This window comes from Cetorhinus maximus, chromosome 11 (genome assembly GCF_964194155.1).
Source record: "Cetorhinus maximus chromosome 11, sCetMax3.hap1.1, whole genome shotgun sequence".
Classification (NCBI taxonomy): domain Eukaryota; kingdom Metazoa; phylum Chordata; class Chondrichthyes; order Lamniformes; family Cetorhinidae; genus Cetorhinus; species Cetorhinus maximus.
Genome location: NC_135889.1, coordinates 125,645,394 through 125,662,127, shown reverse-complemented (window position 1 = coordinate 125,662,127; position 16,734 = coordinate 125,645,394). Strand labels below are relative to the sequence as shown.

General features: G+C 46.2%; 1 protein-coding gene across 8 annotated transcripts in view; it reads right to left on the bottom strand.

The window, feature by feature from the left end:
* Positions 1-16,734, bottom strand: part of tns1b (tensin 1b) — a 662,464-nt gene that overhangs the window by 454,223 nt on the left and 191,507 nt on the right. The window contains exon 1 of one of the 8 annotated variants that reach the window (XM_078552749.1): positions 519-588. The exons of the other annotated variants lie outside the window; for them this stretch is intronic. Within the exon in view, the coding sequence (XP_078408875.1) occupies positions 519-533 (15 nt within the window). The 5' untranslated portion in view covers positions 534-588. Of the gene's footprint in view, positions 1-518; positions 589-16,734 lie in introns of those variants that run through there. 8 annotated transcript variants of the gene reach the window in all.

Genomic DNA, 16,734 nt, shown 5'->3' with positions numbered 1-16,734 from the left:
ATCTTCATTGACCAGCTGGTGTGCTGGTTCCTGATTTTGTCCTTTCTCATTACTCCACACATCCACCTCAGCATCTGCATCTCATTAGTATCCAGTCACTGTTCCTCTCTTCTTGATGTTGTCCAAGTTTCTGCACTATATAACAAGGCCGGCCTCACAACTGCCCTGGAGATTATTCCTTTCAGTTTCAGTGATACTTTTCTATCACACAACACTCCACTATACGTCTTCCAATTAGATCAATCAGAGCTAATATGTTACTTAATTTCCATTCCCATACTTCCATCTTCTGCCACCACTGGCCCAAGGTACTTGAAACTACTCACTTTCTCCAACTCTTCACACATAATCGTTACATCTTCACTCTGACCCTCTTCCCTAGGCTCAAACTGACAGTCCATAAACTGAGCTCTCTGACAACGCGGTCTTCATTAATCTTCATTACTTCAAAAGACCCATTGCATCCTCTCCCAATCCAACACATTCTCAAGACCTTAAAGTTACTGCACTCCTCCTACCTTTTGTCTTTGCATTTCCTCATTACTCTACAAGCTGTCAAATCCCAAACTGGTCATCTGCTAATCACCGTTTCCCTCCAGGGTTTTCAATTAGCCATAAGCTGTTCTTTTTTGCCCAGTGCTGTGTGAGAGTACGACTGACCAAAACAACTCCAGAAGGGAATAAGGAAATAGTTTCTGCTCAGGCAGCAAACTCTTTTCCGAGCTCCCCGCCAACAGTTCCTGATTTAATGAGGATTAAACTCGAAATCAACTCTGGCACGTTTTTCCTGCAGCCTTCCCTCCCAGTGGGCCATTACTAAACTCTAAGATGTGGAGTCATGCACTGAACACTGAAAGCTCACCCAGAACATTCCTCGGAGCTGCTCCTTCCTCAACAGAGCCCAGTCACACACAAAACTCAAAACATCACAGCATCAACAACAAAATTACAGAGGCCGGGAAACAGTAACTCTCAGGAAATTCTCACCATAGTAACAGCCATGGATTTTATAGACTTAGATCCCTGTTAATGTTCATACTGTTGTTACTGCACTGTTATAATACACTGATCATACATAGTTACTGAATGAATTACACTCAGTGTTAGGAAATCCTGGATTTGGTCTCTCGCTGTCAGGGGTCACTGGGTTTGGTCTCTCGCTGTCAGGGGTCACTGGGTTTGGTCTCTCTGTGTCAGGGGTCACTGGGTTTGGTCTCAATGTCAGGGGGTCACTGGGTTTGGTCTCAGTGTCAAGGGTCACTGGGTTTGGTCTCGGTGTCAGGGGTCACTAGGTTTGATCTCGGTGTCAGGGGTCACTGGGTTTGATCTTGGCATCAAGGGTCACTGGATTTTGTCTCTCAGTGTGAGGGGTCACTGGGTTTAGATTCTCAGTGTGAGGGGTCACTGGGTTTAGATTCTCAGTGTGAGGGGTCACTGGGTTTGGTCTCTCGGTGTCAGGGGTCACTGGGTTTGGTCTCTCGCTGTCAGGGGTCACTGGGTTTAGGTTCTCAGTGTCAGGGGTCACTGGATTTAGGTTCTCAGTATCAGGGGTCACTGGGTTTGGTCTCTCCCTGTCAGGGGTCACTGGGTTTGGTCTCGGTGTCAGGGGTCACTGGGTTTGGTCTTGATGTCAGGGGTCACTGAGTTTGATCTCGGTGTCAGGGGCCACTGGGTTTGGTCTTGGTGTCGGGGTCACTGGGTTTGGTCTCTCGCTATCAGGGGTCACTGGATTTGGTCTCTCGCTGTCAGGGGTCACTGGATTTGGTCTCTCGGTGTCAGGGGTCACTGGGTTTGGTCTCTCGCTATCAGGGGTCACTGGATTTGGTCTCTCGCTGTCAGCGGTCACAGGGTTTGGTCTCTCAGTGTCAGGGGTCACTGGGTTTGGTCTCTCGCTTTCAGGGGTCACTGGATTTGGTCTCTCACTGTCAGGGGTCACTGGGTTTGGTCTCTCAGTGTCAGGGGTCACTGGATTTAGTCTCTCAGTGTGAGGGGTCACTGGGTTTGGTCTCTCACTGTCAGGGGTCACTGGGTTTGGTCTCTCACTGTCAGGGGTCACTGGGTTTGGTCTCTCGGTGTCAGGGGTCACTGGGTTTGGTCTCTCGCTGTCAGGGGTCACTGGGTTTGATCTGGGTGTCAGGGGTCACTGGGTTTGGTCTCAATGTCAGGGGGTCACTGGGTTTGGTCTCAGTGTCAGGGGTCACTCGGTTTGGTCTCGGTGTCAGGGGTCACTGGGTTTGGTCTCTCGGTGTCAGGGTTCACTGGGTTTGGTCTCTCAGTGTGAGGGGTCACTGGGTTTAGATTCTCAGTGTGAGGGGTCACTGGGTTTGGTCTCTCGCTGTCAGGGGTAACTGGGTTTAGGTTCTCAGTGTCAGGGTTCACTGGGTTTGGTCTCTCCGTGTCAGGGGTCACTGGGTTTGGTCTCAATGTCAGGGGGTCACTGGGTTTGGTCTCAGTGTCAGGGGTCACTCGGTTTGGTCTCGGTGTCAGGGGTCACTGGGTTTGGTCTCTCGGTGTCAGGGGTCACTGGGTTTGGTCTCAGTGTCAGGGGTCACTGGGTTTGATCTCGGCGTCAGGGGTCACTGGATTTCGTCTCTCAGTGTGAGGGGTCACTGGGTTTAGATTCTCAGTGTGAGGGGTCACTGGGTTTGGTCTCTCGGTGTCAGGGGTCACTGGGTTTGGTCTCTCGCTGTCAGGGGTAACTGGGTTTAGGTTCTCAGTGTCAGGGGTCACTGGGTTTAGGTTCTCAGTATCAGGGGTCACTGGGTTTGGTCTCTCGCTATCAGGGGTCACTGGGTTTGGTCTCTCCCTGTCAGGGGTCACTGGGTTTGGTCTCGGTGTCGGGGGTCACTGGGTTTAGGTTCTCAGTGTCAGGGGTCATTGGGTTTAGGTTCTCAGTGTCAGGGGTCACTAGGTTTTGTCTCTCTGTCAGGGGTCACTGGGTTTAGGTTCTCAGTGTCAGGGGTCACTGTGTTTAGGTTCTCAGTGTCAGGGGTCACTGGGTTTAGGTTCTCAGTGTGAGGGGTCACTGGGTTTGGTCTCTCGCTTTCAGGGGTCACTGGATTTGGTCTCTCGCTGTCAGGGGTCACTGGGGTTGGTCTCGCGGTGTCAGGGGTCACTGGATTTGGTCTCGATGTCAGGGGTCACTGAGTTTGATCTCGGTGTCAGGGGTCACTGGGTTTGGACTCTCGCTATCAGGGGTCACTGGATTTCGTCTCTCGCTGTCAGGGGTCACTGGATTTGGTCTCTCGGTGTCAGGGGTCACTGGGTTTGGTCTCTCGCTATCAGGGGTCACTGGATTTGGTCTCTCGCTGTCAGGGGTCACTGGGTTTGGTCTCTTGCTTTCAGGGGTCACTGGGTTTGGTCTCTCGCTGTCAGGGGTCACTGGATTTAGTCTCTCAGTGTGAGGGGTCACTGGGTTTGGTCTCTCTGTGTCAGGGGTCACTGGATTTGGTCTCTTGCTTTCAGGGGTCACTGGGTTTGGTCTCTCGGTGTCAGGGGTCATTGGGTTTGGTCTCTCGCTGTCAGGGGTCACTGGGTTTGGTCTCTCACTATCAGGGGTCACTGGATTTCGTCTCTCGCTGTCAGGGGTCACTGGGTTTGGTCTCTCGCTTTCAGGGGTCACTGGGTTTGGTCTCTCGCTATCAGGGGTCACTGGGTTTGGTCTCTCGCTGTCAGGGGTCACTGGGTTTGGTCTCGGTGTCGGGGGTCACTGGGTTTAGGTTCTCAGTGTCAGGGGTCATTGGGTTTAGGTTCTCAGTGTCAGGGGTCACTAGGTTTTGTCTCTCTGTCAGGGGTCACTGGGTTTAGGTTCTCAGTGTCAGGGGTCACTGTGTTTAGGTTCTTAGTGTCAGGGGTCACTGGGTTTAGGTTCTCAGTGTGAGGGGTCACTGGGTTTGGTCTCTCGCTTTCAGGGGTCACTGGATTTGGTCTCTCGCTGTCAGGGGTCACTGGATTTGGTCTCTCGCTGTCAGGGGTCACTGGGGTTGGTCTCGCGGTGTCAGGGGTCACTGGATTTGGTCTCGATGTCAGGGGTCACTGAGTTTGATCTCGGTGTCAGGGGTCACTGGGTTTGGTCTCTCGCTATCAGGGGTCACTGGATTTCGTCTCTCGCTGTCAGGGGTCACTGGATTTGGTCTCTCGGTGTCAGGGGTCACTGAGTTTGGTCTCTCGCTGTCAGGGGTCACTGGGTTTGGTCTCTCGCTTTCAGGGGTCACTGGGTTTGGTCTCTCGCTGTCAGGGGTCACTGGATTTAGTCTCTCAGTGTGAGGGGTCACTGGGTTTGGTCTCTCTGTGTCAGGGGTCACTGGATTTGGTCTCTTGCTTTCAGGGGTCACTGGGTTTGGTCTCTCGGTGTCAGGGGTCATTGGGTTTGGTCTCTCGCTGTCAGGGGTCACTGGGTTTGGTCTCTCACTATCAGGGGTCACTGGATTTCATCTCTCACTGTCAGGGGTCACTGGGTTTGGTCTCTCGCTATCAGGGGTCACTGGATTTGGTCTCTCGCTATCAGGGGTCACTGGATTTGGTCTCTCGCTGTCAGGGGTCACTGGGTTTGGTCTCTCGCTTTCAGGGGTCACTGGGTTTGGTCTCTCGCTGTCAGGGGTCATTGGGTTTGGTCTCTCGGTGTCAGGGGTCACTGGATTTAGTCTCTCAGTGTGAGGGGTCACTGGGTTTGGTCTCTCTGTGTCAGGGGTCACTGGATTTGGTCTCTTGCTGTCAGGGGTCACTGGGTTTGGACTCTCGGTGTCAGGGGTCACTGGGTTTGGTCTCAGTGTCAGGGGTCACTGGGTTTGATCTCGGTGTCAGGGGTCACTGGGTTTGGTCTTGGTGTCAGAGGTCACTGGATTTCGTCTCTCAGTGTGAGGGGTCGCTGGGTTTAGATTCTCAGTGTGAGGGGTCACTGGGTTCGGTCTCTCAATGTCACAGGAAGCACTAGATACAAATTTGACACTGAACCACACAAGGTGATATTTGGGGTATAGGTTTTAAGGGGTGAACTAAAAGTAGAAAGTGAGGTGAAGAGGTTTAAGGAGGAAATTCCAGAGCATGGGGCTCAGACAGCTGAAGGCACGGCCGCCGATGGTGGAGCAATTAAAATTTGGGGATGTCCAAGAGGCCAGAATTGGAGGAGTGTATATATCTTGGAGGGTTGTGGGGCTGGAGAAGATGGAAGGCCATGGATAGATTTGAAAACAAGGAAGAGAATTTTAAAATAAAGATGGTGGTGTATTGTCACTGGACTAGTAAGCCAAAGGTGCAGGTTATTGCTCTTGGGGCACGGGTTCAAATCCCACCATGGTAGCTGGATGCAATTTGGATTCAATTAATAAATCTAGAATTGAAAGCTAGTCTCAGTAATGGTGACCATGGCCTGAATTTTACGTCCCCTGGATAGGCGTGTGCCCCTCCCGAACAGGTGTAAAATCGCACGAGATGATGTCGGACAAGTGTCCCGACGACTTTGCGCACTCGTGCAGGCACGCAAGGCAGTCAGAAAAGCATCTGCCGACAATTAAGCTCATTATCAGCCCAGTTGTAAGCAACTTTTCATGGCCCGTCCAACCTTACAGTTGGCAGACGGGCCAATCGGCCAGACGGCCTTTACATTTTTGATGAAACCTCATCCAAGGGCAGGATGAAACCTCCATTGGGATATAAAATAAAAGGAATTGAGGACTGCATTTTTATGAGCTAGGCTTTCAGGTGCTTGATTGTTCTGCATGGACATTTTGTGTAGCATTTTTGGGCTTTTTTTTATTGTTTGGAGGTCTGCAGCTCCCTGAGACAACTGTCTGCCGAATAAATGCTTTCCTTGCCAGCAACGTCCATAATCCCATGAAAGAATAAATGAAATTAAGACATTGCTTAATCAGAGCCAAAGTAAATTGGCAAGCCCAGGGGTGATAGGGGGACAGGGCTTGGTGTGAGTTAGGATATAGACAGCAGTTTTATTTTAACTTAAGTCTAGAGGGTAAAAGGTATGAGTTATCACAGAATCACAGAATTATTATGATGCAGAAGGAGCCATTCGGCCCATTGTGTCTGCATCGGCTCTCTGAGCATTTTAACTTAGTGCCAATCTCCTGCCTTTTCCCCATAACCCTGCACATTGTTTCTATTTAAATAATCATCCAATGCCCTCTTGAATGCCTCAAGCGAACCTGCCTCCACCACACTTCCAGGCCGTGCATTCCAAACCCCAACTACTCGCTCTGTGAAAAAAAAAATTCTCACTTCGCATTTGCTTTTTTTTGCAAAAAAACACTTTAAAACTGTGTCCTCTGGTTCTTGGTTAGTTTATGAGCAGGAACAGTTTCTCTCCAGCTACTCTTTCCAGACCTCTCATAATTTTGAAAACTTCTATCAAGTCTCCTCTTGCCTTCTCCTCTCCAAGGAAAACAGTCCCAATTTCTCCAGTCTTTCCTCATAACTTAAGTGTCTCATCCCTGGAACCATTCTTGTAAACCTCTTCTGCACTCTCTCCAATGTGTTCACATCCTTCCTATAGTGTGGTGCCCAGAACTGTACACAATACTCCAGCTGAGGTCTAACCAGTGTCTTATATAAGCTCATCATAACCTCCCTGCTCTTGTACTCTGTGCCCCTATTAATGAAGCCTAGAATACTGTATGCTTTAGTAACAGCTCTCTCTACCTGTCCCGCCACCTTTAATGACTTATGTACCTATACACCCAGATCTCTCTACTCCTGCACACCCTTTAGAATAGTATCCTTTATTTTGTACTGTCTCTCCATGTTCTTTGTACCAAAGTGCATCACCTCACATTTCTCCACATTGAACTTCATCTGCCACACATCTGCCCACTCCACTAATGTGTCAATGTCCTTTTAAAGTTCCACCCTGTCCTCTTCACAATTTACAATTCTATCAAGTTTTGTGCCATCTGCAAACTTTGAAATTGTCCCCTGCACACCAAGATCTAGATCATTTATATATATCAGGAAAAGCAAGGGTACCAATACCGACCCCTGAGGAACTCTACTACAAACTTTCTCCCAGCCTGATATGTCTGCAAAAGTGCTTGCAAAACGGCTCTGATATGAACAGAACATTCTAGAATGGAATAGAGCAACAAGGAGTTCAAATCTGACTGGAAGGCAGAGGCTGCACCCCCTTCACAAAACTTTTACTCTTCTCGAATTTGTCTGCATAAACAAACATGTTATTTATCATGCTGTACTCTGCCTTTTCCACCTCCCCCCCCAACTCCCGCAACAACTTTCAGTCTCCTCTGGTTTTGAGATTAATCTCCCCGAGGATCAGGCTGTCACAGAACATGGTTTAACTGGTTAAAGGTGGTCACTTCAATCACCAAGATCACAAATCTATATTATTGTGATGCAATACTAGCTCACACCCTCTCGAATGCACAGTCCACCCTCCTGCTTATCAGTTCTTCATTCTACCACCAATTACTGGGGAACAGTCACAAAACAGCCCTCCCTGAAGTTGCTGTGACAACTTCAACAGACCTAGGGCTTTCTCAATGCGCACAACCAGTAAAACTGTCAGCGTCACTCAGACCCTGTTTAATCACAATTTACAGATCATCATTACTGTTCCCTTAATCTCCAATACAGTGAGAGAAAGAGAGAGATCCTCCACTGAGAGATAGACCCTCCAATAGAGAGAAAGAGAGCGACTCCAACAGAGAGATGGGGAGAGAGAGACTCTCCAATAGAGGGAGATATATATATAGAGAGAGAGAGACACTCCAATAGAGAGATGGACCCTTAACAGAGAGAGACACTCCAACAGAGAAATGGAGAGAGACACTCCAATAGAGAGGATAGAGAGACATTCCCATAGGGAGAGATAGATAGAGAGAGATACTACAAGAGGGAGTTAGAGAGAGAGACACTCCATAGCGAGAGATAGATAGAGAGAGACACTCCAATAGAAAAAGAGAGATAGAGAGAGAGACACTGTAATAGAGAGAGAGAAAGATAGATAGAGACAGAGGGAGAGAGAGAGAGAGAGAGACACTCCAAGAGACAGAATTGGAGAGAAAGAGCGAGAGACACTCCAATAGAGTGAGACAGATAGAGAGAGAAAGAGACACTTCAATAGAGAGGGATAGATAGAGAGAGATAGAGAGAGAGTGTGAGAGAGAGAGAGAGACGACAATAGAGGGAGAGAAAGAAAGAGAGGGACAATCCAACAGAGAGAGAGAGATAGAGAGAGAGAGAGACTCCAATAGAGAGAGAGAGGCACACCAATGGAGAGAGATAGATAGATAGAGGGAGAGAGAGAAAGAGAGAGAGATAGAGACACTCCAATAGAGACATAGAGAAAGAGAGAGAGAGGGAGACACTCCAATAGAGAGAGAGAGAGAGAGAGGCACAGAGAGAGAGACACTCCAATAGAGAGAGAGAAAGAAAGAGAGAGATAGAGGCACTCCGATAGAGAGAGATAGAGAGACAAAGAGAGAGAGGCACTCCAATGGAGGGAGATAGAGAGAGAGAGAGAGAAAGATAGAGAGATAAAGACACTCCAACATAGACATAGAGAAAGAGAGAGAGGGAGACACTCAAATAGGGAAACAGAGAGAGAGACACTCCAATAGAGAGAGAGAGAAACTCCAATAAAAAGAGAGAGAGAAACACTCCAATAGAGCGAGGGGGAGAGGCATTCGAATAGAGAGAGACACTCCAATAGAGAGACAGAAAGAGAGACATTCCAATGGAGAGAGAGAGACACACCAATAGAGAGGCAGAGACACTCCAATGGACAGAAATAAATAGAGAGAGACTCCAATAGACAGAAATAAATAGAGAGAGACTCCAATAGACAGAAATAAATAGAGAGAGACTCCAATAGACAGAAATAAATAGAGAGAGACTCCAATAGAGAGAGAGAGATAGAGACACTCCAATAGACTCATAGAGAAAGAGAGGGGGAGACACTCCAATAGAGAGAGAGAAAGACACACCAATAGTCAGAAATAAATAGAGAGAGAGAGGCTCCAGTAAAGAGAGATATATATAGAGAGAGAGACACTCCAATAGAGAGAGAGAGAGACACTCCAATAGAGAGAGAGAGAAACACTCCACTAGAGAGAGAGAGAGAAACACTCCAATAGAGAGAGAGAGAGAGACATTCGAATAGAGAGAGAGAGAGAGACACTCCAATAGAGAGACAGAAAGAGAGAGAGACATTCCAATGGAGAGAGAGACACACCAATAGAGAGGCAGAAAGAGAGAGAGACATTCCAATGGAGAGAGAGACACACCAATAGAGAGGCAGAGACACTCCAAAAGAGGGAGATAGATATAGAGAGAGAGACACTCCAATGGACAGAAATAAATAGAGAGAGAGAGACTCCAATAGAGAGAAAGAGAAAGAGAGAGAGATAGAGACACTCCAATAGACTCATAGAGAGAGAGAGGGGGAGACACTCCAATAGAGAGATAGAGAGAGAGACACTCCAATAGAGAGAGAGAGACACTCCAATAAAGAGAGGGAGAGACACTCTCCAATAGAGAGAGAGAGAAACACTCCACTAGAGAGAGAGAGACAATTCAATAGAGAGAGAGACACTCCAATAGAGAGAGATAGAGAGAGAGACAGAGAGAGAGACACTCCAATAGAGAGAGATAGAGAGAGAGACAGAGAGAGAGACACTCCAATAGAGAGAGATAGAGAGAGAGACAGAGAGAGAGACACTCCAATAGAGAGAGATAGAGAGAGAGACAGAGAGAGAGACACTCCAATAGACAGAAATAAATAGAGAGAGAGAGACTCTAGTAGACAGAGATATATATAGAGGGAGAGACACACTCCAATAGAGAGAGAGAAACACTCCAATAGAGAGAGAGACACTCCAATAGAGAGAGATACACCCCAATAGGCAGAAATAGAGAGAGAGAGACACTCCAATAGAGAGAGAGAGACAGAGAGAGAGACACTCCAATAGACAGAAATAAATAGGGAGAGAGACACTCCAATATATAGAGAGAGAAACACTCCAATAGAGAGAGAGGGAGACACACATGAATAGAGAGAGAGAGAGACTCCAATAGAGAGACAGAAAGAGAGAGAGACATTCCAATAGAGAGAGAGAGACCAAGAGAGATAGAGACACTCCAATAAATAGAGATAGATATAGAGAGAGAGAGAGACACACACACACACACAGATAGACACTCCAACAGAGAGAGAGAGACACTCCAATGGACAGAAATAAATAGAGAGAGAGAGACTCCAACAGAAAGAGAGAAAGAGAGAGAGATAGACACTCCGATAGACACATAGAGAAGGAGAGAGGGGGAGACACTCCAATAGAGAGATAGAGAGAGAGACACTCCAATAGAGAGAGAGAGAGACACACCAATTGACAGAAATAAATATATATATATAGAGAGAGAGAGAGACTCCAGTAGAGAGATATATATAGAGGGAGAGACACACTCCAATAGAGAGAGAGAGACACTCCAATCGACAGAAATAAATAGAGAGAGAGACTCCAGTAGAGAGAGATACATATAGAGTGAGAGACACACTCCAATAGAGAGAGAGAGAAACACTCCACTAGAGAGAGAGACAATTCAATAGAGAGAGAGACACTCCAATAGAGAGTGAGACAGAAAGAGAGAGAAAGACATTCCAATAGAGAGAGAGACACACCGATAGAGATAGAGAGACACTCAAATAGAGAGAGATAAATAGAGAGAGAGACACTCCAATAGAGAGATAGAGATGGAGAGAGAGAAACACTCCAATAGCGAGAGATAGGTAGATAGAGAGAGAGACTCAAATAGAGTGAGAGACACTGCAATAGAGAAAGAGAGAGAGAGACATTCCAACAGAGGGAAAGAGAGGCACTCCAATAGAGAGAGAGAGACTCCAACAGAGAGAGAGGGAGACACTCCAGTGGAGAGAGAGAGAGAGAGAGAAAGAGAGGGAGAGAGAGAGAGTCTGATGGAGAGAGATAAAGAGAGAAAGGGAGAGAAAGGAAGAGACACTCAAAGATAGAGAGATAGTTAGAGAGAGAGATTCCAATAGAGAGAGAGACAGAAAGAGAGAGAGAGAGACTCCAATAGAGAGAAAGCGAGAGAGAGAGAGAGAGAGGGTGGGGGGAGAGACATTCCAATAGAGGGACACAGAGAGAGAGGAAGAGAGAGAAAGAGAGACAAAGACACTCTAATAGAGAGATAGAGAGAGAGAGAGACACTCCAATAGAGAGAGAGACACACAGTTCAATAGAGAGAGAGAGAGACACTCCAATAGAGAGATAGAGAGAGACAATTCAATAGAGAGAGAGAGACACTCCAATAGAGGGAGAGACAGAAAGAGAGAGAGAGAGAGAGACACCAATAGAGATGGAGAGGCACTCCAATAAAGAGAGATAGATAGATAGAGAGAGAGACACCAATAGAGAGAGAGAGAGAGACACTCCAATAGAGAAAGATAGAGAAAGATAGAAACACTCCAACAGAGGGAAAGAGAGACACTCCAATAGAGAGAGAGGGAGAGAGAGTCCAATGGAGAGAGATAAAGAGAGAGGGAGAAAAAGGAAGAGACACTGAAAGAGAGAGAGATAGAGGGAGAGAGAAATTCCAATAGAGAGAGAGGGAGAGACACTCCAATAAAGGGAGATAGAGAGAGACGGAGAGAGAGAAAGAGAGAAAAAGACACTCTAATAGAGAGATAGATAGAGAGAGAGAGAGAGACTCCAATAGAGTTAGAGAGAGACACTCCAATAGAGAGCGAGAGAGAGAGGCACTCCAATAGAGAGAGATATAGATAGATAGAGAGAGAAAGAAGGAAACACTCCAATAGAGAGAGAGAGGGAGTGACGGACAGTCACTCCAATAGAGAGAGAGAAAGAGAGACATTCCAATAGAGAGAGAAAGAGAGACACTCCAATAGAGATAAAGAGAGAGAGGGAGAGAGAAAAGCTCCAATAGAGAGAGAGGGAGACACACGGATAGAGAGAGAGACACTCCAATAGAGAGATAGAAAGAGAGACATTCCAATAGAGAGAGAGAGAGAGAGAGACCAAGAGAGATAGAGACACTCCAATAAATAGAGATAGATATATATATATATAGAGAGAGAGAGAGACACACACACACACACACACACACACACAGATAGACACTCCAACAGAGAGAGAGAGACACTCCAATGGACAGAAATAAATAGAGAGAAAGAGAGAGACTCCAACAGAGAGAGAGAAAGAGAGAGAGATAGAGACACTCCAATAGACACATAGAGAAGGAGAGAGGGGGAGATACTCCAATAGAGAGATAGAGAGAGAGACACTCCAATAGAGAGAGACACTCCAATAGTCAGGGATAAATATATATATATAGAGAGAGAGACTCCAGTAGAGAGAGATATATATAGAGGGAGAGACACACTCCAATAGAGAGAGAGAGAAACACTCCACTAGAGAGAGAGAGACAAATCAATAGAGAGAGACACTCCAATAGAGAGTGAGACAGAAAGAGAGAGAAAGACATTCCAATAGAGAGAGACACTCAAATAGAGATAGAGAGACACTCAAATAGAGAGAGATAAATAGAGAGAGAGACACTCCAATAGAGAGATAGAGATGGAGAGAGAGAAACACTCCAATAGCGAGAGATAGGTAGATAGAGAGAGAGACTCAAATAGAGAGTGAGACACTGCAATAGAGAGAGAGAGAGAGAGAGAGACATTCCAACAGAGGGAAAGAGAGGCACTCCAATAGAGAGAGAGAGACTCCAACAGAGAGAGAGGGAGATACTCCAGTAGAGAGAGAGAGAGAGAGAGAAAGAGAGGGAGAGAGAGAGAGTCTAATGGAGAGAGATAAAGAGAGAAAGGGAGAGAAAGGAAGAGACACTCAAAGATAGAGAGATAGTTAGAGAGAGAGATTCCAATAGAGAGAGAGACAGAAAGAGAGAGAGAGAGACTCCAGTAGAGAGAAAGCGAGAGAGAGAGAGAGAGAGAGAGAGAGAGGGCGGGGGGAAAGACATTCCAATAGAGGGACACAGAGAGAGAGGAAGAGAGAGAAAGAGAGACAAAGACACTCTAATAGAGAGATAGAGAGAGAGAGACACTCGAATAGAGAGAGAGACACACACTTCAATAGAGAGAGAGAGAGACACTCCAATAGAGAGATAGAGAGAGACAATTCAATAGAGAGAGAGAGAGAGACTCCAATAGAGGGAGAGACAGAAAGAGAGAGAGACATTCCAATAGAGAGAGAGAGACACACCAATAGAAATGGAGAGGCACTCCAATAAAGAGATATAGATAGATAGATAGAGAGAGACTCCAATAGGGAGAGAGAGAGAGAGAGACACTCCAATAGAGAGAGATAGAGAAAGATAGAAACATTCCAACAGAGGGAAAGAGAGGCACTCCAATAGAGAGGGAGACACTCCAATAGAGAGAGAGAGAGAGAGAGAGAGACAGAGAGAGTCCAATGGAGAGAGATCAAGAGAGAGGGAGAAAAAGGAAGAGACACTCAAAGAAAGAGAGATAGAGAGAGAGAGAAACTCCAGTAGAGAGAGAGGGAGAGACACTCCAATAGAGGGAGATAGAGAGAGAGGGAGAGAGAGAAAGAGAGAAAAAGACACTCTAATAGAGAGATAGATAGAGAGAGAGAGAGACTCTAATAGAGTTAGAGAGAGGCACTCCAATAGATAGCGAGAGAGGCACTCCAATAGAGAGATATAGATAGATAGAGAGAGAAAGAAGGAAACACGCCAATAGAGAGAGGGAGTGACAGACAGTCACTCCAATAGAGAGAGAGAGAGAGACACTCCAATAGGAGGAGATAGATAGATATAGAGAGAAAGTCCTATAGAGAGAGAGACACTCCAATAGAGAGTGAGAAAGAGAGACATTCCAGTAGAGAGAGAAAGAGAGACACTCCAATAGAGATAAAGAGAGAGAGAGGGAGAGAGAAACGCTCCAATAGAGAGATCAATTGATAGAGAGAGAGAGAGAGAGAGAGAGAGAGGGGCACTCCAATAGAGAGAGAGAGAGAGATAGAGTGACAGACAGTCACTCCAATAGAGAGAGAGAGACACTCCAATAGAGGGAGATAGATAGATAGAGAGAGAGAGTCCTGTAGAGAGAGAGAGAGAGAGAGACACTCCAATAGAGAGTGAGAGACATTCCAATAGGGAGAGGCATTCCAATAGAGAGAGGGAGAGAGACACTCCAACAGAGAGAAATAATTAGAGAGGAGAAAAAGAGAGAGAGAGAGAGAGAGAGAGATTCCAACAGAGAGAGATAGAGTGAAACAGTCCAATAGGGTGAGCCAGATAGATAGATAGAGAGAGAGAGAGAGGCAACACAATAGAGAGAGACACTCCAAGAGAGAGATAGATGCAGAGACGAAGAGAGAGAAAGAGAGACTCCAGGAGAGAGATAGAAAGAGAGAGCAAGAGAGAGAGAGATTGATAGAGAGAGAGGGAGAGAGAGAGAGAGAGGGGGGCACTCCAATAGAGAGAGAGACAGAAAAAGGCACACTCCAATAGAGAGATAGAGAGAAAGAGAGAGAGAGGGAGACATTCCAATAGAGAGATATAGTGAGAGAGACACACTCCAATAGAGAGAGAAAGAGAGAGACACTCCAATAGAGAGAGAAATAGAGAGAGAGAGAGGGAGACAGTCCAATTGAGAGAGAGAGAGACAGAAAGAGAGACACTCCAATAGAGAGATAGGGAGAGAGAGACACACACTCCAATAAAGTGAGAGAGGGAGACATTCCAATAGAGAGAGAGAGAGAGACGCTCCAATAGAGAGAGTGATAGGGAAAGATAGAGAGAGAGAGAGAGACACTCCAATAGGAGAGAGACAGAGAGTGACAGTCACTCCAACAGAGAGAGAGAGAGAGACACCAATATGGGGAGAAAGATGGATGGAGAGAGAGTCCTATAGAGAGAGAGAGAGAGAGACACTCCAAAAGAGAGTGAGAAAGAGAGACATTCCAATAGAGAGACTTTCCAATAGAGAGAGAGAGAGACACTCCAATAAAGATAAAGAGAGAGAAATGCTCCAATAGAGAGAGATCGATTGATAGAGAGAGACACTCCAATAGAGAGGGAGAGAGGGGGACACTCCAGTAGAGAAAGAGAGAGAGACTCCAATAGAGAGAGATAATTAGAGAGAAGGAGAAAAAGAGGGAGACATTCAAATAGAGAGAGATAGATAGAAAGAGAGAGGAAGAGAGACTCCAATAGAAAGAGATAGAGGGAAACAATCCAATAGGGTGAGATAGATAGACAGAGAGAGAGAAAGAGAGAGGCACCACAATAGAGAGACACACTCCAATAGAGAGATAGATGCAGATAGAAAGAGAGAGAGGGAGAGAGACTCCGATAGAGAGTAAGAGAGAAAGAGAGAGATTGATAGAGAGAGAGAGAGGCACTCCAATAGAGAGAGATACAGAAAAAGACACAGTCCAATAGAGAGATAGAGAGAAAGAGAGAGAGAGGGAGACATTCCAATAGAGAGAGAGAGAGAGAGACACTCCATAAGAGAAAGAGAGACACTCCAATAGAGAGAGACATATATAGAGAGACACACACACTCCAATAGACAGAGAGAGAGAGACTCCAAACAAGAGAGAGACAGAGAGAGACACTCCAGTAGAGATAAAGAATGAGAGAGGGATAGAGAGAAACACTCCAATAGAGAGAGATAGACTGGCAGAGAGAGAGAGAGAGACACCCCAATTGAGAGAGAGAGAGAGAGAGACTCCGATAGAGAGAGATAAAGAGACAGGGAGAAAGAGAGACACTCAAATAGAGAGAGATAGAGAGACAAAGAGACACTCAGTGAGATAGAGAGAGGGAGAGAGAGCAACACTCCAATAGAGATAAAGAGAGAGAGGGAGAGAGAGAGTCCTGTAGAGAGAGCGAGAGAGAGACATTCCAATAGAGAGTGAGAGAGACATTCCAATAGAGAGAGGCTTTCCAATAGAGAGAGGGAGAGAGACACTCCAATAGAGAGAAATAATTAGAGAGGAGAAAAAGAGAGAGATAGATAGAGAGAGAGAGAAAGAGAGACTCCAACAGAGAGAGATTAAGTGAAACAGTCCAATAGGGTGAGATAGATAGATAGAGAGAGAGAGAGAGGCACCACAATAGAGAGAGACATTCCAAGAGAGAGATAGATGCAGAGACAAAGAGAGAGAGAGAGAGACTCCAGGAGAGAGATAGAAAGAGAAAGTAAGAGAGAGAGAGATTGTGATAGAGAGAGCGAGAGAGAGAGAGAGGGGCACTCCAATAGAGAGAGACAGAAAAAGGCACACTCCAATAGAGAGATAGATGCAGATAGAAAGAGAGAGAGGGAGAGAGACTCCGATAGAGAGTAAGAGAGAAAGAGAGAGATTGATAGAGAGAGAGAGAGGCACTCCAACAGAGAGAGATACAGGAAAAGACACACTCCAAATAGAGGTAGAGAGAAAGAGAGAGAGAGAGGGAGACATTCCAATAGAGAGAGAAAGAGAGAGACACTCCATAAGAGAAAGAGAGACACTCCAATAGAGAGAGACATGTATAGAGAGAGAGACACACACACTCCAATAGACAGCGAGAGAGAGACTCCAAATAGAGACAAAGAGAGAGAGAGAGACACTCCAATATATATATATATATATAGAGAGAGAGAGAGAGAGACTCCAATCAAGAGAGAGACAGAGAGAGACACTCCAGTAGAGATAAAGAATGAGGGATAGAGAGAAACACTCCAATAGTGAGAGATAGACTGGC